The sequence below is a fragment of the Salvelinus alpinus genome, chromosome 29 (assembly GCF_045679555.1).
Source record: "Salvelinus alpinus chromosome 29, SLU_Salpinus.1, whole genome shotgun sequence".
NCBI classification, from domain to species: Eukaryota; Metazoa; Chordata; class Actinopteri; order Salmoniformes; family Salmonidae; genus Salvelinus; species Salvelinus alpinus.
In genome coordinates this window covers 9,243,034-9,265,861 of record NC_092114.1, presented here as the reverse complement: position 1 = coordinate 9,265,861, position 22,828 = coordinate 9,243,034, and the positions used below count along the sequence as shown (strand labels likewise).

General features: G+C 48.0%; 1 protein-coding gene across 1 annotated transcript in view; it reads left to right on the top strand.

Moving 5' to 3' along the window:
- The window catches only part of csmd2 (CUB and Sushi multiple domains 2), an 899,615-nt gene that overhangs the window by 868,770 nt on the left and 8,017 nt on the right, over nucleotides 1-22,828 (top strand). Inside the window, exons 60-65 of the mRNA XM_071373664.1 lie at nucleotides 3,511-3,690; nucleotides 4,362-4,427; nucleotides 6,543-6,704; nucleotides 7,458-7,570; nucleotides 9,028-9,115; nucleotides 10,750-10,876. Coding sequence (XP_071229765.1) covers nucleotides 3,511-3,690; nucleotides 4,362-4,427; nucleotides 6,543-6,704; nucleotides 7,458-7,570; nucleotides 9,028-9,115; nucleotides 10,750-10,876 — 736 coding nt within the window. The remainder of the gene's footprint in view (nucleotides 1-3,510; nucleotides 3,691-4,361; nucleotides 4,428-6,542; nucleotides 6,705-7,457; nucleotides 7,571-9,027; nucleotides 9,116-10,749; nucleotides 10,877-22,828) is intronic.

Sequence of the window (22,828 nt, the reverse complement as noted above, 5' to 3'; positions counted from 1 at the left end):
TCAATGACCTGAAGAGAGCTGGGACCACAGTCTCAAAGAAAACCATTAGTAACACACTACGCCGTCATGGATTAAAATCCTGCAGCGCACGCAAGGTCCCCCTGCTCAAGCCAGCGCATGTCCAGGCCCGTCTGAAGTTTGCCAATGACCATCTGGATGATCCAGAGGAGGAATGGGAGAAGGTCATGTGGTCTGATGAGACAAAAATAGAGCTTTTTGCTCTAAACTCCACTCTCCGTGTTTGGAGGAATAGAAGGATGAGTACAACCCCAAGAACACCATCCCAACCGTGAAGCATGGAGGTGGAAACATCATTCTTTGGGGATGCTTTTCTGCAAAGGGGACAGGACGACTGCACCGTATTGAAGGGAGGATGGATGGGGCCATGTATCGCGAGATCTTGACCAACAACCTCCTTCCCTCAGTAAGAGCATTGAAGATGGGTCGTGGCTGGGTCTTCCAGCATGACAACGACCCGAAACACACAGCCAGGGCAACTAAGGAGTGGCTCCGTAAGAAGCATCTCAAGGTCCTGGAGTGGCCTAGCCAGTCTCCAGACCTGAACCCAATAGAAAATCTTTGGAGGGAGCCGAAAGTCCGTATTGCCCAGCGACAGCCCCGAAACCTGAAGGATCTGGAGAAGGTCTGTATGGAGGAGTGGGCCAAAATCCCTGCTGCAGTGTGTGCAAACCTGGTCAAGAACTACAGGAAACGTATGATCTCTGTAATTGCAAACTAAGGTTTCTGTACCAAATATTCAGTTCTGCTTTTCTGATGTATCAAATACTTATGTCATGCAATAAAATGCAAATTAATTAATTAAAAATCATACAATGTGATTTTCTGGATTTTTGTTTTAGATTCCTTCTCTCATAGTTGAAGTGTACCTATGATAAAAATTACAGACCTCTACATGCTTTGTAAGTAGGAAAACCTGCAAAATTGTCAGTGTATCAAATACTTGTTCTCCCCACTGTATATGGTGACATTGAAAGTGTATTGAAAGTTAACGGTGGTTTGAGTGCTCCTTTTAAAGTGTGTAGAGGTATTAGGCAGGGATGTTCTTTGTCAGGAATGTTGTATGCAATTGCTATAGAGCCACTACTAAATAGCATTAGAAGTCGCATTGCAGGGGTGTACCTTTCAGAGGATATTCCTCCTATTCGTCTCTCAGCCTATGCTGATGATGTAGTTGTGTTAGTGAAAAATCAAGCGGAGGTGGATAGTTTGAGTCTAATGGTTGATCATTTTAGGGGAATTCAATTCAATTCAATTTTATTTTTTTATTTTATTTTATTTTATATAGCCCTTCGTACATCAGCTAATATCTCGAAGTGCTGTACAGACACCCAGCCTAAAACCCCAAACAGCTAGTAATGCAGGTGTAGAAGCACGGTGGCTAGGAAAAACTCCCTAGAAAGGCCAAAACCTAGGAAGAAACCTAGAGAGGAACCAGGCTAGGAATATCCTCTGCAAAGGTAAATTGGCAAAAGAGTTGTGCTTTACAGATTGGAGAATGGGCTGGAGGGATCATGGCTTTGCCAGGGGGGCTAGAATGGTGTAAGGGAGGTTTTAAGTATCTTGGAGTGTACCTAGGAGATGAGGGGATTATGGAAAAAAATTGGAGTGGGGTGGTTGAAATGGTGGAAGGGAGGATGAGGAGATGGCGTTGGTTACTATCTCGTATGTCATATAGGGGGCGCACTATTATAGTTAACAATGTGATTGCCTCTACACTGTGGCATCGGTTGTCAGTGTTAGAACTACCATCTGGCCTTCTGGCTAAGATACAGGCAATTATTGTGGATTTCTTTTGGGATAAATATCACTGGGTTCCACAAAGTGTTTTGTATTTGTCAAAAGAGGAGGGGGGACAAGGTCTTGTACATCTTGCTAGTAGGGCTGCTGCTTTCCGGTTTCAGTTTATTCAAAGGTTGCTTTATGGACCGGAAAATGTGGTGTGGAGAGGGGTGGCAGGTCTTGTATTACAGAAGGTTGGAGGATTAGGTTTAAAGAAGGCTTTATTTCTGGTTGATAGTAGCCAGATTTCTAGGGAGGGAGTACCTCCGTTTTACAGAGGCCTTCTCAGAGTGTGGAGCATAATGAAGGTGTCAAGGCGAAGTTCAGCAGAGTCAGTGCATTGGCGGTTGGAGGAACCTCTGGTGTATGGGGCAAGACTGGATTGTACAACTGCAGCTGTTCCACATTTCTCCAAGATTCTGGTGAAGGGCAAAATCATCACCTTAAAACAGTTAATGGCCATGGCTGGGCCCGCCTTAATGGATGGAAGACGGGTGGCTGAACATTTGGGGATGAGGTCGGAAAGGATTGTCGGACAAATGCTGGGGAGCTGCAGGAAGGCTCTGTCAGCGGAAGAGTGGTGTATGCTTAGTAGTCAAAAGAAGAAGGTAAAAGATGAAGACGTCTCATTTCCAAGACTAGGGATTACACCAAATATCCCAGTCAGAAAGAAAGGCGTTATTGCTGGATTTGAGAGGGTTGGAGGAGGTGGGTTTGGATGAGGTGAATGGGAAGGACTTGTATAGGGGGTGTGTCAAGGTGTTGAATAAAGATAAATTGAAAAATAGAAAAGACACACCATGGAGGGTAAAATTGGGCATTGATGACAAGGTAAAGCCAGAATGGAGAGCACTGTACAAGCCACCGTTACAAAAGGGTACTGGTGATATGCAATGGAGGGTATTACATGGTATCATTGCAGTTAATGCTTTTGTATCTGTCATTAACTCAGATGTTAGAGATGGATGTCCTTTTTGTAATATAAGAGAAACAATTTTTCACTGTTTTATGGAGTGTGAGAGGATAAAACCTCTATTGGAAGTGCTGGAATCTTTGTTTAAAGCTGTAGGGGAGGTTTTCAATAACACTGTTTTTATTTTGGGTTTTCGATATAGTAAGCAACAGAAAAGAAAATGTCAAATGTTAAATTTTATTTTGGGACAAGCTAAGATGTCAATTTTTCTGAGTAGGAAACATAAGATAGAAACGGGATATGGGCAGGATGTAAGATGTGTTTTTAAAGGATTAGTGAAAGCAAGAATAAAAGTAGATTTTGAGTTCTTCTCAGCTGTAAAAGATCTCATAGTGTTTGAGGGAAGTGGGCATACGAAGGAGCGCTTTGTTTTGTAGAGGAGGGGAAATTATTTTTTGCTGATGAAATAAGTTGAATGTATATGTTATGTATTTATTTTTTTGTTTAGGAATTACATTTGTTATTTCATTTCTGAAAAGGCAGTGTGTCATTATTTATGTTAACACTTGAGTATAAAATAAAGGTTTTTTATTAAAAAATTTTTAAAAAAAAACTCTCTCTCTCTCTCTTCTCTCTCTCTCCTCCATCTCTCTCTCCTCCATCTCTCTCTCTCTCTTCTCTCTCTCTTCTCTCTCTCTCCTCCATCTCTCTCTCCTCCATCTCTCTCTCTTCTCTCTCTCTCCTCCATCTCTCTCTCTCTTCTCTCTCTCTCCTCCTTTCCTTCTCCATCTCTCCAGCTCACCACTGTAGCCAGCCAGAGTTGCCCATCCAGGTGGATGTGTCTGCCATAGAGTTGCCGTCTCTAGGTTACACCCTGATCTACACCTGTCAGCCAGGGTTTTACCTGGCCGAGGGGTCAGAACACAGAACCTGTCGGGGCGACGGCAGCTGGACCGGGAAGCAACCAGTCTGTGCTGGTATGGACAACACACACCCGTGGACAGTACACACACCTACGCAAACACACACTTTTAGTCGTGTTTAATTTGTGGAATAGTCAACAGTCATGTTTACTTATTTCTGTAAGAACACTGCAATGTCCTGTTGTTCAATAATTATCCAGTTTTGTTGTGCAGTTTTCACCGAGGCCTGGGATTTTAATATCGGCTGGGTTTACCTTGGAGTGCATGTGTGTGTACTCAACTCTCAGCTGTTGTTTGTCTGTGTGTGTGTGTGTGTGTGTGTGTGTGTGTGTGTGTGTGTGTGTGTGTGTGTGTGTGTGTGTGTGTGTGTGTGTGTGTGTGTGTGTGTGTGTGTGTGTGTGTGTGTGTGTGTGTGTGTGTGTGTGTGTGTGTGTGTGTGTGTGTGTGTGTGTGTATGTGTACCTTCCAGCTGTACATTTCTAATATAACTTTCCCCCAGAACAACACATATGGGTTGATGTCCAGCTGGTCCTGTCCAGGCTGTTTGTCAGTGGGACTCAGATCATGTCCTCTCCTGTGGCTGTGTGTGTGTGTGTGTGTGTGTGTATCCTGTCACTAGAAGTGACCCTCGATCAGGGTACCAGGGGAGTATATGTGGGGGGAGAGAGAGAGTCAGTCAAACAGGAAGTGCTAATGATGACGTCCTGTTGTTGCTGTCGTTTCAGCTGATATGCGTCCCAGTGGGAATACAGTGGGGACCGTTCAGGAGCCGCCCAATCCTAAACTACCAGGTAACTCATCTACAATAAGACAGGCAGTAAGAAATGAAAGGCTAGATAAACAGAAATACTCTTTCTGTGTGGTAAATACAACTTGTTACAAGACAACAATAACAACTCAACATGTCTCTAAAGGCCCTGGGACAGACTAACATCCTGTCATACTGTCTCACGCTGCAGTAACAGGCCCTGGGACAGACTAACATCCTGTCAAACGGTCTCACGCTACAGTAACAGGCCCTGGGACAGACTAACATCCTATCATACTGTCTCACGCTACAGTAACAGGCCCTGGGACAGACTAACATCCTGTCATACTGTCTCACGCTACAGTAACAGGCCCTGGGACAGACTAACATCCTGTCATACTGTCTCACGCTGCAGTAACAGGCCCTGGGACAGACTAACATCCTGTCATACTGTCTCACCCTACAGTAACAGGCCCTGGGACAGACTAACATCCTGTCATACTGTCTCACGCTGCAGTAACAGACCCTGGGACAGACTAACATCCTGTCATACTGTCTCACCCTACAGTAACAGGCCCTGGGACAGACTAACATCCTGTCAGACTGTCTCACGCTGCAGTAACAGGCCCTGGGACAGACTAACATCCTGTCATACTGTCTCACGCTACAGTAACAGGCCCTGGGACAGACTAACATCCTGTCATACTGTCTCACGCTGCAGTAACAGGCCCTGGGACAGACTAACATCCTGTCATACTGTCTCACGCTACAGTAACAGGCCCTGGGACAGACTAACATCCTGTCATACTGTCTCACGCTGCAGTAACAGACCCTGGGACAGACTAACATCCTGTCATACTGTCTCACCCTACAGTAACAGGCCCTGGGACAGACTAACATCCTGTCATACTGTCTCACGCTGCAGTAACAGGCCCTGGGACAGACTAACATCCTGTCATACTGTCTCACGCTGCAGTAACAGGCCCTGGGACAGACTAACATCCTGTCATACTGTCTCACCCTACAGTAACAGGCCCTGGGACAGACTAACATCCTGTCATACTGTCTCACGCTGCAGTAACAGGCCCTGGGACAGACTAACATCCTGTCAGACTGTCTCACGCTGCAGTAACAGACCCTGGGACAGACTAACATCCTGTCATACTGTCTCACGCTGCAGTAACAGGCCCTGGGACAGACTAACATCCTGTCAGACTGTCTCACGCTACAGTAACATGCTTCTGTCCCTATAGGCTGGTCTGGTTTGGTCAACAGTACTCACTATGTCTTAAAATACAACCACATATTTTGTCTAAAGTTTGTCTGAAAGCTAAGAGTATGTTTATTCACCGATGACAAAGTTACTTCAAACAAAGTTTTTAAAAGTTTTAGATATTGACAATATCACTATTGGTTTTTGCTACTTGTGAAATGGGACAGTTTTCACTTCTCTTAATGGACTGATTCTGTTTCCTCAGATATTATCAATTTTAAAAGCTTGAGGTGTCGGCACCGTAAAATACTGAAACTGAGTTTTAACTATTGATTTTGTCTCCTTTTTATCTGTTTTCCTCTCTCCTCCCTCCCTCTCTCCATCTGACTCTCCCTCCCTCTCTCCCTTCTTCCCTCCCTCTCTCCATCTGACTCTCCCTCCCTCTCTCCCTTCTTCCCTCCCTCCCTCTCTCACTCCCTCTCTGCCCTTCTCCCCTCCCTCCCTCTCTCCCTCCCTCTCTGCCCTTCTTCCCTCCCTCCCTCTCTCCCTCCCTCTCTGCCCTTCTTCCCTCCCTCCCTCTCTCCCTCCCTCTCTGCCCTTCTTCCCTCCCTCCCTCTCTCCCTCCCTCTCTGCCCTTCTTCCCTCCCTCCCTCTCTCCCTCCCTCTCTGCCCTTCTTCCCTCCCTCCCTCTCTCCATCTCTCTCTGCCCTTCTTCCCTCCTTAAACTCCCTCCCTGCCTCCCTCCCAATCTCCATCTCTCTCTCCCTCCCTACTTTTCTCTCTCCCTCCCTCTCTCCGTCTTTGTCCCTCTCTCCTTTCCTCTCTCCCTCCCTTCTATCCTCCCTCCCTCCATCCCTCCCTCTTTCCTCCCTCCCTATCTCCCTCCCTATCTCCCTACCTCCCTCCCTCCCTCCCCTCCCTGCCTCCCTCTACCCCCCTCCCCAGTCCCAGTTGGTGTGTTTGCTAAGAACAGCCTGTGGAGAGGATCGTATGAGTACCTGGGGAAGAAGCAGCCAGCCATGCTTAGCATCACCTCCTATGAAGCCTTCAACCAGCGAGTTAACGGAACACTCATCGACCACAGTGGGGTGGAACTCAAACTGGCCGGTGAGGCTGTTGTCACGAGGTCCAGTTTTCTTTCTCTGTGAAAACATGGATTGACGTAGATTATGAACTATATAGATGAATAGATGAAAATGTTGTCCAAATTATACAATTTCTATGTACTTAACCAGTCTCCTTTTCACTCTCTCTCTCTGTCTGTCTCTCTCTCCCTCCGTCCCCCTCTCTATCTCTATCTCTGTCTCTGTCTGTCTGTCTGTCTGTCTGTCTGTCTGTCTGTCTGTCTGTCTGTCTGTCTGTCTGTCTGTCTGTCTGTCTGTCTGTCTGTCTGTCTGTCTGTCTGTCTGTCTGTCTGTCTGTCTCCCTCCCTCCCTCCCTCCCTCCCTCCCTCCCTCCCTCCCTCCCTCCCTCCCTCTCTCTGTCTGTCTCTGTCTCTGTGTCTGTCTGTCTGTCTCCCTCCCTCCCTCCCTCCCTCCCTCCCTCCCTCCCTCCCTCCCTCCCCCTCTCTGTCTCTCTGTCTCTGTGTCTGTCTGTCTGTCTGTCTGTCTGTCTGTCTGTCTCCCTCCCTCCCTCCCTCCCTCCCTCCCTCCCTCCCTCCCCCTCTGTCTGTCTCTGTCTCTGTCTCCCTCCCCCTCTCTATGTCTCTGTCTCTCTCTCTCGCTCTTTCCCTCTCCATCTCTATATCTCTCATTCCCTCCCTCCCTCCTCTCTCTCTGTCTGTCACTCTCTGTCTGTCTGTCTCTCTCTCTCCCTTCCTCCCCCTCTCTATATCTCTCATTCCCTCCCTCCGTCCCTCAGGTACCTATAAGAGAGAGGAGTCTCAGCTCCTGCTGCAGGTGCATCAGATCAGAGGTCCTGTAGAGATCTTTGTCAACAAGTTCAAGATGGAGAACTGGGCCCTCGACGGACATGTAAGTAAAACACACACACACACCAGGGTCATTCTGATCAGAGGAGGTTGTAAAACACCCGGGTCATTCTGATCAGAGGAGGTAGAGCTGCTAGAAGAAAGGTCACCACAGACCACAGACACACACACACACACACACACACACACACACACACACACACACACACACACACACACACACACACACACACACACATTAAGATGCACCGCACACACACACACCCCCACTTGTGCTGTCACTCTGTTGAGATGTAGGACCCAGAGAGAGTTTTCTCTTTAATTAAAATGTAAGTTAAATCACTGGTTGGTAATCACCCCCATCCTCCAGCCAGACTTCCCACTACGATCACGTCTGTCACCAACAGAGAAAGAGTGAAGGTAGGATGCAGGAAAGCGTGGTATAATATAACTTGTCAGTCACAAGAAGTCCTCTCGTCCTCGCTGACATGATAATTCATTTTCAACACGCTGATTTGTCAGATTGACTGACTGGACACTGATTACTCTCTCTCTCTCGCTCTCTCTCTCCTCGCTCTCTCTCCTCTCTCTCTCTCTCTCTCTCTCTCTCTCTCTCTCTCTCTCTCTCTCTCTCTCTCTCTCTCGCTCTCTCTCTCTCTCTCTCTCTCTCTCTCTCTCGCTCTCTCTCCTCTCTCTCTCGCTCTCTCTCGCTCTCTCTCCTCTCTCTCTCCTCTCTCTCCTCTCTCTCTCCTCTCTCTCCTCTCTCTCCTCTCTCTCTCTCCACTCTCCCGTCTCTCTCTCTACTCTCCTCTTTCTCTCTATCTCCACTCTCTCTCTCTCAATCTCTCTCGCTCTCTCTCTCTCTCTCTCTCTCTCTCTCTCGCTCTCTCTCCTCTCTCTCTCGCTCTCTCTCGCTCTCTCTCTCTCTCTCTCCTCTCTCTCTCCTCTCTCTCCTCTCTCTCTCCTCTCTCTCCTCTCTCTCCTCTCTCTCTCTCCACTCTCCCGTCTCTCTCTCTACTCTCCTCTTTCTCTCTCTCTCTCTCTCTCTCTCTCTCTCTCTCTCTCTCTCTCTCTCTCTCCATCTCTCTCGCTCTCTCTCTCTCTCTCTCTCGCTCTCTCTCCTCTCTCTCTCGCTCTCTCTCGCTCTCTCTCCTCTCTCTCTCCTCTCTCTCCTCTCTCTCTCCTCTCTCTCCTCTCTCTCTCTCCACTCTCCCGTCTCTCTCTCTACTCTCCTCTTTCTCTCTATCTCCACTCTCTCTATCTCCACTCTCTCTATCTCCACTCTCTCTCTCTCTATCTCTCTCTCTCTATCTCTCTCTCTCTATCTCTCTCTCTCTCTCTCTCTATCTCTCTGTCTCTCTCTCTCTCTCTCTCTCTCACATCTCTCCCCCCCTCCACTCTCCTCTTTCTCTCTATCTCTCTCTCCACTCTCTCTCTCACTATCTCTCTATCTCTCTATCTCTCTGTCGCTCTGTCTCTCTCGCTCTCTCTCTCTCACAGGTGTCCTACATTGCCTCATCTAGTTCCTTTGTGTACCAAGGATTCGTCCGAGGAAAAGGATTTGGCCAGTTTGGTCTTCAGCGACTGGGTGAGTATCTCTTCTATGTTATTAAACTGTGTTTTTACTCTATAAGACAATCTGAATGTTCCTCAAGCAGCACATGTGCCCTAGATATGGTACCAAGTTATTCTCTAGACTCCTAGTTGGTTTCAGTTCTGCAGCCAACATATTCTCACATCTCAATATCACTGCTCTGTCTCTACTAACACTGATGCCTGCCTCGGAGTTGAGATACATCGAGAGACTGAGGGATGGAGGGAGGGGGTAGAGAAGGACAGGAGAGAAGAGAGACAGGGAGGGAAGGAGGAGGTAAAGACAGAAGAGAGACAGGGACGAAGGGAGGGAGTGAGGAAGTAGAGAAAGACAGAAGAGAGACTGAGGGATGAAGGGAGGGAGGGAGGAGGTAGAGAAAGACAGAAGAGAAGAGCGACTGAGGAAGGAAGAGAGAAACAGAGAGAGAGAGAGAGTTTGGAGAGAGATGGAAGGAAACAGAGCGAGAGAGTGTTTGAAGAGAGATTGAAGGAAAAAGAGGCAGGGGTGAAAGAGAGAGATGGAAGTAGAGATGGAGGGAGAGAGAGATGGAGGGAGAGAGAGAGGGAGGGAGAGAGAGAGGGAGAGAGAGATGGAGGAAAGAAGAGAGAGATAGAAACAGAGTGAGCAAGCTTTCTGTTGTCATGTGTGTGTCTACTTATTCCCTGTGCTCAGTGAAAATAACCCACACTCCTCTTTCAGCTGGAGACTCTGACATGAATACTCTCCACTTTCATTTGAGGGAGACAAGAGGAGAAAAAGAGAGAGAGAAATTGAGTTTGTAGAGAGGGAGGAAGAGAGGGAGGAAGAGAGGGAGGAAGAGAGGGAGGAAGAGAGGGAGGAAGAGAGGGAGGAAGAGAGGGAGAAAGAGAGGGAGGACGAGAGGGAGGAAGAGAGGGAGGAAGAGAGGGAGGAAGAGAGGGAGGAAGAGAGGGAGAAAGAGAGGGAGGGAGAAAGAGAGGGAGAAAGAGAGGGAGGAAGAGAGGGAGGAAGAGAGGGAGGGAGAAAGGGAGGGAGAAAGAGAGAAAGAGAGGGAGAAAGAGAGGGAGGAAGAGAGGGAGAAAGAGAGGGAGGAAGAAAGTATGAGTTGATACCTGCTCATTCCATGACCGACTGACCAGGTGAATCCAGGTGAATCCAGGTGAAAGATATGATCCCTTACTGATGTCACTTGTTAAATCCACTTCAATCAGTGTAGATGAAGAGGAGGAGACAAGGTCAAAGAAGGATTTTTATTTTATTTTTAAGCCTTGAGACAATTGAGACATGGATTGTGTATGTGTGTCATTCAGATGGGTGAATGAGCAAGACAAAATATTTAGGAGCCTTTGAACGGGGTTACGGTAGTAGGTGCCAGGTGGACTGGTTTGTGTCAAGAACTGCAACGCTGCCGGGTTCTTCACACTCAACAGTTTTCTTTGTGTATCAAGAACGGTCCACCACCCAATGGACCAGTATCTCTGTGGAACGCTTTGCAGAGTCCATCCCCCGACGAATTGAGGCTGTTCTGAGGGAAAATGGGGGGGGGGGGGGCTACAGCTCAATATTAGGATGATGTTCCTAATGTTTGGTAAACTCAGTATTGAATCATTATTTTATTGTAACTGGTCTCTAACTCTCCCCTCTTCCAGAGAGTTTAGACACGAGCAGAGAGAATTCCCACTTCCCGCACAACAGCAGTTCAGTGGCAGCAGCCATCTTGGTACCGTTCATCGCCATGATCATCGCAGGCTTCGCTCTGTACCTCTACAAACACAGGTACCCTATGATACAATATACTAACCCTCTATACCTCTACAAACACAGGTACCCTATGATACAATATACTAACCCTCTATACCTCTACAAACACAGGTACCCTATGATACAATATACTATCCCTCTATACCTCTACAAACACAGGAACCCTATGATACAATATACTATCCCTCTACAAACACAGGTACCCTATGATACAATATACTAACCCTCTATACCTCTACAAACACAGGTACCCTATGATACAATATACTAACCTTCTATATTTATACAAACACAGGAACCCTATGATACAATATACTAACCCTCTATACCTCTACAAACACAGGTACCCTATGATACAATATACTAACCCTCTACAAACACAGGTACCCTATGATACAATATACTAACCCTCTATACCTCTACAAACACAGGTACCCTATGATACAATATACTAACCCTCTATACCTACAAACACAGGTACCCTATGATACAATATACTAACCCTCTATACCTCTACAAACACAGGTACCCTATGATACAATATACTAACCCTCTATATTTATACAAACACAGGTACCCTATGATACAATATACTAACCCTCTATACCTCTACAAACACAGGTACCCTATGATACAGTATACTAATCTTCTATATTTATACAAACACAGGTACCCTATGATACAGTATACTAACCCTCTATATTTATACAAACACAGGTACCCTATGATACAATATACAAACCCTCTATATTTATACAAACACGGGTACCCTATGATACAATATACTAACCCTCTATATTTATACAAACACAGGTACCCTATGATACAATATGCTAACCCTCTATACCTCTACAAACACAGGTACCCTATGATACAATATACTAACCCTCTATACCTCTACAAACACAGGTACCCTATGATACAATATACTAACCCTCTATACCTCTACAAACACAGGTACCCTATGATACAATATACTATCCCTCTTTACCTCTACAAACACAGGTACCCTATGATACAATATACTAACCCTCTATACCTCTACAAACACAGGTACCCTATGATACAATATACTAACCCTCTATACCTCTACAAACACAGGTACCCTATGATACAATATACTAACCCTCTATACCTCTACAAACACAGGTACCCTATGATACAATATACTAACCCTCTATACCTCTACAAACACAGGTACCCTATGATACAATATACTAACCCTCTATACCTCTACAAACACAGGTACCCTATGATACAATATACTAACCCTCTTTACCTCTACAAACACAGGTACTGTTACGGTAGTCCTCCTCCTCTTCAACCGAAGAGGAGGAGTAGTGATTGAACCAAGGCGCAGCTTTGTGAAATGACATGATTTAATAAAGACACGACCAAACAACTAAGACTGAAAACGAACTAGACTTGAATTAACTAACAAAATAACAAAACGAATGTGTAGACAAACCTAGACATACGAACTTACAATAAAACACGAAGAACGCACGAACAGGGAAAAATAGACTACACAAAAATGACGATGTACAAACATACCGAACAGTCCCGTATGGTGCGACAAACACTGAAACAGGAGACAACCACCCACAAGAACACTGTGAAACAACCTACCTAAATATGACTCTCAATTAGAGGAACGCCAAACACCTGCCTCTAATTGAGAGCCATACCAGGCAACCCTTAAACCAACATAGAAACAGACAACATAGAATGCCCACCCAAACTCACGTCCTGACCAACTAACACATACAACAAACTAACAGAAATAGGTCAGGAACGTGACATAACCCCCCCCTTAAGGTGAGAACTCCGGGCGCACCAGCACAAAGTCTAGGGGAGGGTCTGGGTGGGCATCTGACCACGGTGGTGGCTCAGGCTCCGGACGCTGTCCCCACACCACCATAGTCACTCCCCGCTTCTGTATCCCCCTCCCAATGACCACCCTCCAACTAAACCCACCTAAATGAAGGGGCAGCATCGGGATAAGGGGCAGCACCGGGATAAGGGGCAGCAGCTCCGGGATAAGGGGCGGGAGCTCCGGGCTGAGGGACTCTGGCAGGTCCTGGCTGAGGGACTCTGGCAGGTCCTGGCTGAGGGACTCTGGCAGGTCCTGGCTGAGGGACTCTGGCAGGTCCTGGCTGAGGGACTCTGGCAGGTCCTGGCTGAGGGACTCTGGCAGATCCTGGCAGGACGGCTCTGGCAGATCCTGGCTGGACGGCTCTGGCTGGTCCTGGCTGGACGGCTCTGGCTGGTCCTGGCTGGACGGCTCTGGCTGGTCCTGGCTGGACGGCTCTGGCTGGTCCTGGCTGGACGGCTCTGGCAGGTCCTGGCTGGACGGCTCTGGCAGGTCCTGGCTGGACGGCTCTGGCTGGTCCTGGCTGGACGGCTCTGGCTGGTCCTGGCTGGACGGCTCTGGCTGGTCCTGGCTGGACGGCTCTGGCTGGTCCTGGCTGGACGGCTCTGGCTGGTCCTGGCTGGACGGCTCTGAAGGCTCGGGACAGACGGGCAGCGCTGGGCAGGCAGACAGTTCAGACCACGCTGGGAAGGCAGACAGTTCGGGCAGCGCTGAGCAGGCAAGCAGCGCAGGCGGCGTTGGGCAGACGGCCGACTCTGACCTGCTGAGGCGCACAGTAGGCCTGGTGCGTGGTACCGGCACTGGTGGTACCAGGCTAAGGGCACACCCCTCAGGACGAGTACTGGGAGAAGGAACAGTGCGCACAGGGCTCTGGAGACGCACAGGTGGCTTAGTGCGTGGTGCCGGAACTGGAGGCACCGGACTGGAGACACGCCCCATAGGGAGAGTGCGTGGAGGAGGAACAGGTGGTACTGGGCTGGGGCGGGGAGGTAGCGCCGGAAATACCGGACCGTGCAGGCGTACTGGCTCCCTTGAGCACCGAGCCTGCCCAACCTTACCTGGTTGAATGCCCCCCGTCGCCCGCCCAGTGCGGGGAGGTGGAATAACCCGCACCGGGCTATGTAGGCGAACCGGGGACACCATGCGTAAGGCTGGTGCCATGTAAGCCGGCCCAAGGAGACGTACTGGTGGCCAGATATGTAGAGCCGGCTTCATGGCACTTGGCTCAATGCTCAATCTAGCCCTACCAGTGCGGGGAGGTGGAATAACCCGCACTGGGCTATGCACACGTACAGGAGACACCGTGCGCTCTACTGCGTAACACGGTGTCTGCCCGTACTCCCGCTCTCCACGGTTAGCCTGGTAAGTGGGCGCAGGTCTCCTACCTGCCCTTGGCCCACTACCTCTTAGTCACCCCCCAAGAAATTTTTGGGTAGTACTCACGGGCTTTTCGGGCTTCCGTGCTAGACGCGTCCCCTCATATCTGCAGTTTTGGGCTTGATTCTCCGGTCTCCAGCCTTGCTTCCTAGCTGCCTCCTCATATCGCTGCCTCTCTGCTTTCGCTGCTTCCAGCTCAGCTTTGGGGCGGCGATATTCTCCTGGCTGCGCCCAGGGTCCTTTGCCTTCTAGGTCTTCCTCCCATGTCCATTTCTCCAAATAATTAAGCCTCTCCTGTTGCGTGTTCCACTGCTCGAACTTATGCTGCTTGGTTCTGGATTGGTGGGTGGTTCTGTTACGGTAGTCCTCCTCCTCTTCAACCGAAGAGGAGGAGTAGTGATTGAACCAAGGCGCAGCTTTGTGAAATGACATGATTTAATAAAGACACGACCAAACAACTAAGACAGAAAACGAACTAGACTTGAATTAACTAACAAAATAACAAAACGAATGTGTAGACAAACCTAGACATACGAACTTACAATAAAACACGAAGAACGCACGAACAGGGAAAAATAGACTACACAAAAATGACGATGTACAAACATACCGAACAGTCCCGTATGGTGCGACAAACACTGAAACAGGAGACAACCACCCACAAGAACACTGTGAAACAACCTACCTAAATATGACTCTCAATTAGAGGAACGCCAAACACCTGCCTCTAATTGAGAGCCATACCAGGCAACCCTTAAACCAACATAGAAACAGACAACATAGAATGCCCACCCAAACTCACATCCTGACCAACTAACACATACAACAAACTAACAGAAATAGGTCAGGAACGTGACAGGTACCCTATGATACAATATACTAACCCTCTATACCTCTACAAACACAGGTACCCTATGATACAATATACTAACCCTCTATACCTCTACAAACACAGGTACCCTATGATACAATATACTATCCCTCTATACCTCTACAAACACAGGTACCCTATGATACAATATACTAACCCTCTATACCTCTACATACACAGGTACCCTATGATACAATATACTAACCCTCTTTACCTCTACAAACACAGGTACCCTATGATACAATATACTAACCCTCTATACCTCTACAAACACAGGTACCCTATGATACAATATACTAACCCTCTATACCTCTACAAACACAGGTACCCTATGATACAATATACTATCCCTCTATACCTCTACAAACACAGGAACCCTATGATACAATATACTATCCCTCTATACCTCTACAAACACAGGTACCCTATGATACAATATACTATCCCTCTATACCTCTACAAACACAGGTACCCTATGATACAGTATACTAACCCTCTATACCTCTACAAACACAGGAACCCTATGATACAATATACTAACCCTCTATACCTCTACAAACACAGGTACCCTATGATACAATATACTATCCCTCTATACCTCTACAAACACAGGTACCCTATGATACAGTATACTAACCCTCTATACCTCTACAAACACAGGAACTCTATGATACAATATACTAACCCTCTATACCTCTACAAACACAGGTACCCTATGATACAATATACTAACCCTCTATACCTACAAACACAGGTACCCTATGATACAATATACTAACCCTCTATACCTACAAACACAGGTACCCTATGATACAATATACTAACCCTGTTACGCTCGATGAGGATAAAGGTAAGGAGTCAGGCGCAGAGAGCAAAGGTAACGGGAAAAAAACCACTTTTAATGTCCACCCAGAAATACAACTGGTAATGTCAAAAAAAAAACATTGGCGTACAACTCCAACCTGAATAAAGTCCAAAACTGGAAACATAAATTCAGTCTGTGGTAAATCCCAATGAAAAATAGCAACCTCAACATACAAACAGAGAAACAAGCCCGCACAAACATAAACGGGCTAAACGAACTTAAATAACCCCACCCTAACAACCAAACACTAAACAGGTGAAATCAATTAGACAAAAACAAACGAAAAGGAAAAAAGGATCGGTGGCAGCTAGTAGACCGGCGACGACGACCGCCGAGCGCCACTCGAACAGGAAGGAAGGCCACCTTCGGTAATACTCGTTACAGTACCCCCCTCCTGACGCGCAGCTCCCGCAGCGCGCCGACGCCGGCCTCGAGGACGACCCGGGGGCCGAGGCGCAGGGCGATCCGGATGGAGGCGATGGAACTCTCTCAGCATAGATGGATCCAATATATCCCCCACCGGGACCCAGCACCTCTCCTCCGGACCGTACCCCTCCCAGTCCACGAGGTACTGAAGGCCCCCCACCCGACGTCTGGAATCCAGAATAGACCTTATCCTGTACGCCGGGGACCCCTCTATATCCAGAGGGGGTGGAGGGACCTCCGGCACCTCACCTTCCTGCATGGGACCAGCTACCACCGGCCTGAGGAGAGACACATGAAATGAGGGGTTAATACGATAATAAGAAGGAAGTAACAATCGGTAACACACCTCATTTATTCTCCTCAGGACTTTAAATGGCCCTACACACTGCGGACCCAGCTTCCGGCAGGGCAGGCGGAGGGGCAGGTTTCGGGTCGAGAGCCAGACCCTATCCCCCGGTGCAAACACGGGGGCCTCACTGCGGTGACGGTCAGCGCTCTTCTTCTGTCGTCTACTCGCCTGACGCAGAGACTCCTGGACGGCTCTCCAAGTCTCCTTAGAGCGCTGTACCCACTCCTCCACCGCAGGAGCCTCGGTCTGACTCTGATGCCATGGTGCCAGAACCGGCTGATACCCCAACACACACTCAAATGGTGACATGTTGGTAGAGGAGTGGCTTAGTGAGTTCTGAGCGATCTCTGCCCAAGGGATGTATCTTGACCACTCCCCTGGCCGGTCCTGGCAATACGACCGCAGAAACCTACCCACCTCCTGGTTCACTCTCTCCACCTGCCCATTACTCTCCGGGTGATACCCCGATGTAAGGCTGACCGAGACCCCCAAATGCTCCATAAACGCCTTCCATACTCTGGAAGTAAACTGGGGACCCCGATCAGAAACAATATCCTCGGGCACCCCGTAATGCCGGAAGACATGGGTAAATAATGCCTCCGCAGTCTGCAGGGCCGTAGGGAGACCGGGCAACGGGATAAGACGGCAGGACTTAGAGAACCGATCCACAACGACCAGGATCGTAGTGTTCCCCTGAGATGGAGGTAAGTCAGTCAGAAAATCTACCGAAAGATGGGACCACGGCCGTTGTGGAACGGGGAGGGGTTGTAACTTCCCTCGAGGCAGGTGCCTAGGAGCCTTACTCTGAGCGCACACCGAACAGGAAGAGACATAGAATCGCACATCATTCTCCAAGGTGGGCCACCAGTACTTCCCCCTAAGACCTCGCACTGTCCTCGAAATACCCGGGTGACCCGACGAGAGTATACCATGAGCCCATCGAATCAATTGATCACGAACAGCGAGCGGTACATACCTACGCCCCTCCGGGCACTGTGGAGGTGCAGGTTCCTCCCTTAACGCCCGCTCGATGTCCGCGTCCACCTCCCATACTATCGGTGCCACCAACTTGGCCGCCGGAATGATGGGAGTAGGATCGATGGACCGTTCCTCTGAGTCATAGAGACGAGACAGCGCGTCGGCCTTAGTATTAAGTGAACCTGGTCGATACGAGATAGTAAAACGAAATCTGGTGAAATACATGGCCCACCTTGCCTGACGCGGATTCAGTCTCTTAGCTGATCGAATATACTCCAGGTTACGGTGGTCAGTCCAGATGAGAAAAGGGTGCTTAGCCCCCTCAAGCCAGTGTCTCCACACCTTCAAGGCCTTAACCATAGCCAACAACTCCCTATCCCCCACATCATAATTCCGCTCCGCTGGCCCAAGTTTTTTCGAAAAAAAGGCACAAGGGCGGAGTTTTGGTGGCACACCCGAGCGCTGTGAGAGCACCGCTCCAACCCCAGCCTCGGATGCGTCCACCTCTACTATAAACGCCAAAGAAGGGTCCGGATGCGCCAACACTGGCGCCTCGGTAAACAGCACCTTCAACCTACAGAAGGCCCTGTCTGCCTCTGCCGACCACTGCAAACGCACCGGCCCCCCCTTCAGGAGTGAGGTAATAGGGGCTGCTACCTGACCAAAACCCCGGATAAACCTCCGGTAGTAATTGGCAAACCCTAAGAACCGCTGCACCTCTTTTACCGTGGTCGGAGTCGGCCAATTACGCACGGCTTTTACGCGGTCACCCCCTATATCCACCCCCGAGCTGGAAATGCGGTAACCCAGGAAGGAAACGGCTTGTTTAGAAAACTCACATTTCTCCGCCTTCACGTACAAGTCATGCTCCAGCAGTCGCCCAAGAACCTTGCGCACCAGAGACACATGCGCGGCGCGTGTAGCAGAGTAGATCAAAATATCGTCAATATACACCACCACACCCTGTCCGTGCAGGTCTCTGAGAATCTCGTCAACAAAGGATTGAAAGACAGCTGGAGCATTCTTTAACCCGTACGGCATGACGAGGTACTCATAATGGCCCGATGTAGTACTAAACGCGGTTTTCCACTCATCTCCCTCCCGAATACGCACCAGATTATACGCGCTCCTGAGATCCAGTTTCGTGAAGAACCGTGCTCCGTGGAATGATTCCATCGCCGTAGCGATGAGAGGTAGTGGGTAACTAAAACCCACCGTGATGGAATTGAGACCTCGATAATCAATACACGGACGCAACCCACCATCCTTTTTCTTCACAAAAAAGAAACTCGAAGAGACGGGTGACATGGAGGGCCGAATGAATCCTTGTCCCAGAGCTTCCGTGACATATGTCTCCATAGCCAACGTCTCCTCCTGGGACAAAGGATACACATGACTCCTGGGAAGTGCAGCGTTTACCTGGAGGTTTATCACGCAATCCCCCTGTCGATGGGGAGGTAATTGGGTCGCCTTCTTTTTACTGAAGGCGATAGCCAAATCGGCATACTCAGCGGGAATGCGCACGGTGGAAACCTGGTCTGGACTCTCCACCGTTGTCGCACCGATGGAAACTCCTACACACCTGCCTGAACACTCATCAGACCACCCCTGTAGAGCTCCCTGTTTCCACGAAATAGTCGGATTGTGAATAGCCAGCCAAGGAATTCCCAGCACTACCGGAAACGCAGGTGAATCGATAAGAAACAGACTAATCCGTTCCTTATGATTCCCCTGCGTAATCATCTCCAAAGGAATTGTGGACTCCCTGACCAGGCCTGACCCTAACGGTCGACTATCTAAAGAATGTACAGAAAAAGGGGGGTCAACCTTAACTAACGGAATCCTCAACCTCTGAGCGAGTCCGCGATCTATAAAATTTCCAGCTGCGCCTGAATCGACTAGCGCCTTATGCTGGAGAGAGGGAAAAAATTTAAGGAAGCATATTAACAAAAACATGTGACCAACAGGAAGCTCTGGGAGAGTGTGGTGCTGACTCACCTGAGGTGACCGAGGAGTGTTCTGCCTGCCCTCTCTATTCCCAGATGACCTCCTCCAGCACCGACCGGAAGTGTGCCCTCTTCGGCCACAACTGGTACAGGAGGAGCCTCCTCCGATCTCCCTAGATGCTGCCCCTCCTAGCTCCATCGGGATGGGAGCAGGAGGGTCAGGAGATGGAACGAACAGGACCCTTTCAGAACGTCCGCGAGCAGCTAGCAGATGGTCTAACCGGATAGACATGTCTATTAGTTCATCCAAACTTAGCGAAGTGTCCCGACAAGCCAGCTCTCTGCGGACGTCCTCTCTCAGGCTACACCTGTAATGGTCTATCAGGGCCCTGTCGTTCCATCCTGCTCCAGCAGCCAAGGTCCGGAAATCCAGCGCGAAGTCCTGCGCGCTCCTCGTCCCCTGTCGTAGATGGAACAGTCTCTCACCCGCCGCTCGGCCATCTGGAGGGTGATCAAACACGGCCCGAAAACGGCGGGTGAACTCCGGGTAGTGGCCCCTCGCTGAGTCGGCCCTGTTCCAAACTGCATTGGCCCACTCTAGGGCTCTACCCGTCAGGCAGGAGACGAGGACACTCACGCTCTCCTCATCCGAGGGAGCCGGTCGAACGGTGGCCAGGTACAGGTCTAATTGTAGCAGGAATCCCTGGCACCCCGCCGCCGCTCCATCGTACTGGCTAGGAGGCGTAATACGCAACGCGCTGGTACCGGGTCCCGCTGGAGGAGATGGTAATGGTGCTGGAGGGAGGGTAGGTGGGCTTGTAGTGTATGTAGGGAGACCACTCCTCTCCCAACGATCCATCCTCTCCATCATAAGATCCATTGCTGATCCAATACGATGAAGGATGGACGTGTGATGAAGGACTCTCTCCTCCATCGTGGGGAGAGGGGTGGTCGCTGCTCCTGCTGGCTCCATTCGTGGTGCGGGCTTCTGTTACGCTCGATGAGGATAAAGGTAAGGAGTCAGGCGCAGAGAGCAAAGGTAACGGGAAAAAAACCACTTTTAATGTCCACCCAGAAATACAACTGGTAATGTCAAAAAAAAACATTGGCGTACAACTCCAACCTGAATAAAGTCCAAAACTGGAAACATAAATTCAGTCTGTGGTAAATCCCAATGAAAAATAGCAACCTCAACATACAAACAGAGAAACAAGCCCGCACAAACATAAACGGGCTAAACGAACTTAAATAACCCCACCCTAACAACCAAACACTAAACAGGTGAAATCAATTAGACAAAAACAAACGAAAAGGAAAAAAGGATCGGTGGCAGCTAGTAGACCGGCGACGACGACCGCCGAGCGCCACTCGAACAGGAAGGAAGGCCACCTTCGGTAATACTCGTTACAAACCCTCTATATTTATACAAACACAGGTACCCTATGATACAGTATACTAATCTTCTATATTTATACAAACACAGGTACCCTATGATACAATATACTAACCCTCTATATTTATACAAACACAGGTACCCTATGATACAGTATACTAACCCTCTATATTTATACAAACACAGGTACCCTATGATACAATATACAAACCCTCTATATTTATACAAACACGGGTACCCTATGATACAATATACTAACCCTCTATACCTCTACAAACACAGGTACCCTATGATACAATATACTAACCCTCTATACCTCTACAAACACAGGAACCCTATGATACAATATACTAACCCTCTATACCTCTACAAACACAGGTACCCTATGATACAATATACTAACCCTCTATACCTCTACAAACACAGGTACCCTATGATACAATATACTAACCCTCTATACCTCTACAAACACAGGTACCCTATGATACAATATACTAACCTTCTATACCTCTACAAACACAGGTACCCTATGATACAGTATACTATCCCTCTTTACCTCTACAAACACAGGTACCCTATGATACAATATACTATCCCTCTTTACCTCTACAAACACAGGTACCCTATGATACAATATACTAACCCTCTATACCTCTACAAACACAGGTACCCTATGATACAATATACTAACCCTCTATACCTCTACAAACACAGGTACCCTATGATACAATATACTATCCCTCTTTACCTCTACAAACACAGGTACCCTATGATACAATATACTAACCCTCTATACCTCTACAAACACAGGTACCCTATGATACAATATACTAACCCTCTATACCTCTACAAACACAGGTACCCTATGATACAATATACTAACCCTCTATACCTCTACAAACACAGGTACCCTATGATACAATATACTAACCCTCTATACCTCTACAAACACAGGTACCCTATGATACAATATACTAACCTTCTATACCTCTACAAACACAGGTACCCTATGATACAATATACTAACCCTCTATACCTCTACAAACACAGGTACCCTATGATACAATATACTAACCTTCTATACCTCTACAAACACAGGTACCCTATGATACAATATACTAACCCTCTATACCTCTACAAACACAGGTACCCTATGATACAATATACTAACCTTCTATACCTCTACAAACACAGGTACCCTATGATACAATATACTAACCCTCTATACCTCTACAAACACAGGTACCCTATGATACAATATACTAACCCTCTATACCTCTACAAACACAGGTACCCTATGATACAATATACTAACCCTCTATACCTCTACAAACACAGGTACCCTATGATACAATATACTAACCCTCTATACCTCTGCTGGTGAATTCACATGGGAACCACAAGGCTACCAAGGTTTTCAGGCAAACATCTTTGACCTTCTACAGTAGCGATGTTGGTCTACTGTACTTCACACAATGTGTAGGCAGGTTGCTTAGGATTCAGACATTCTCAAACAGCTTTAGCATCAGAGACACATCCCATACTGCACTGTAGCTACAGTAGCTATACTACAGACACAATAGCTGTAGCAATAGCAAACACAATAGCTATACTACAGACACAATAACATCAATGCATCATAACTCTATCATTCAACTTTATAGTCTTTAGTGAAACCTAATCATTTATAGTTCAACTTCATAATCTATAATTAAATGTAATAATCTATAATGAAACGTTTTGCCCCATCTCAGTGTTGAGATAGAAGGTTAAGTCTCTTCCTTGTTGAAATAACGTCTTCATGTTTCACTGTCTCATATTCTCTCTCTCCTTCCCCCCTCTTTTTCTTGCACTACCTCTATCTCTCTCCTCTCCCCCCTCTCTCTCTC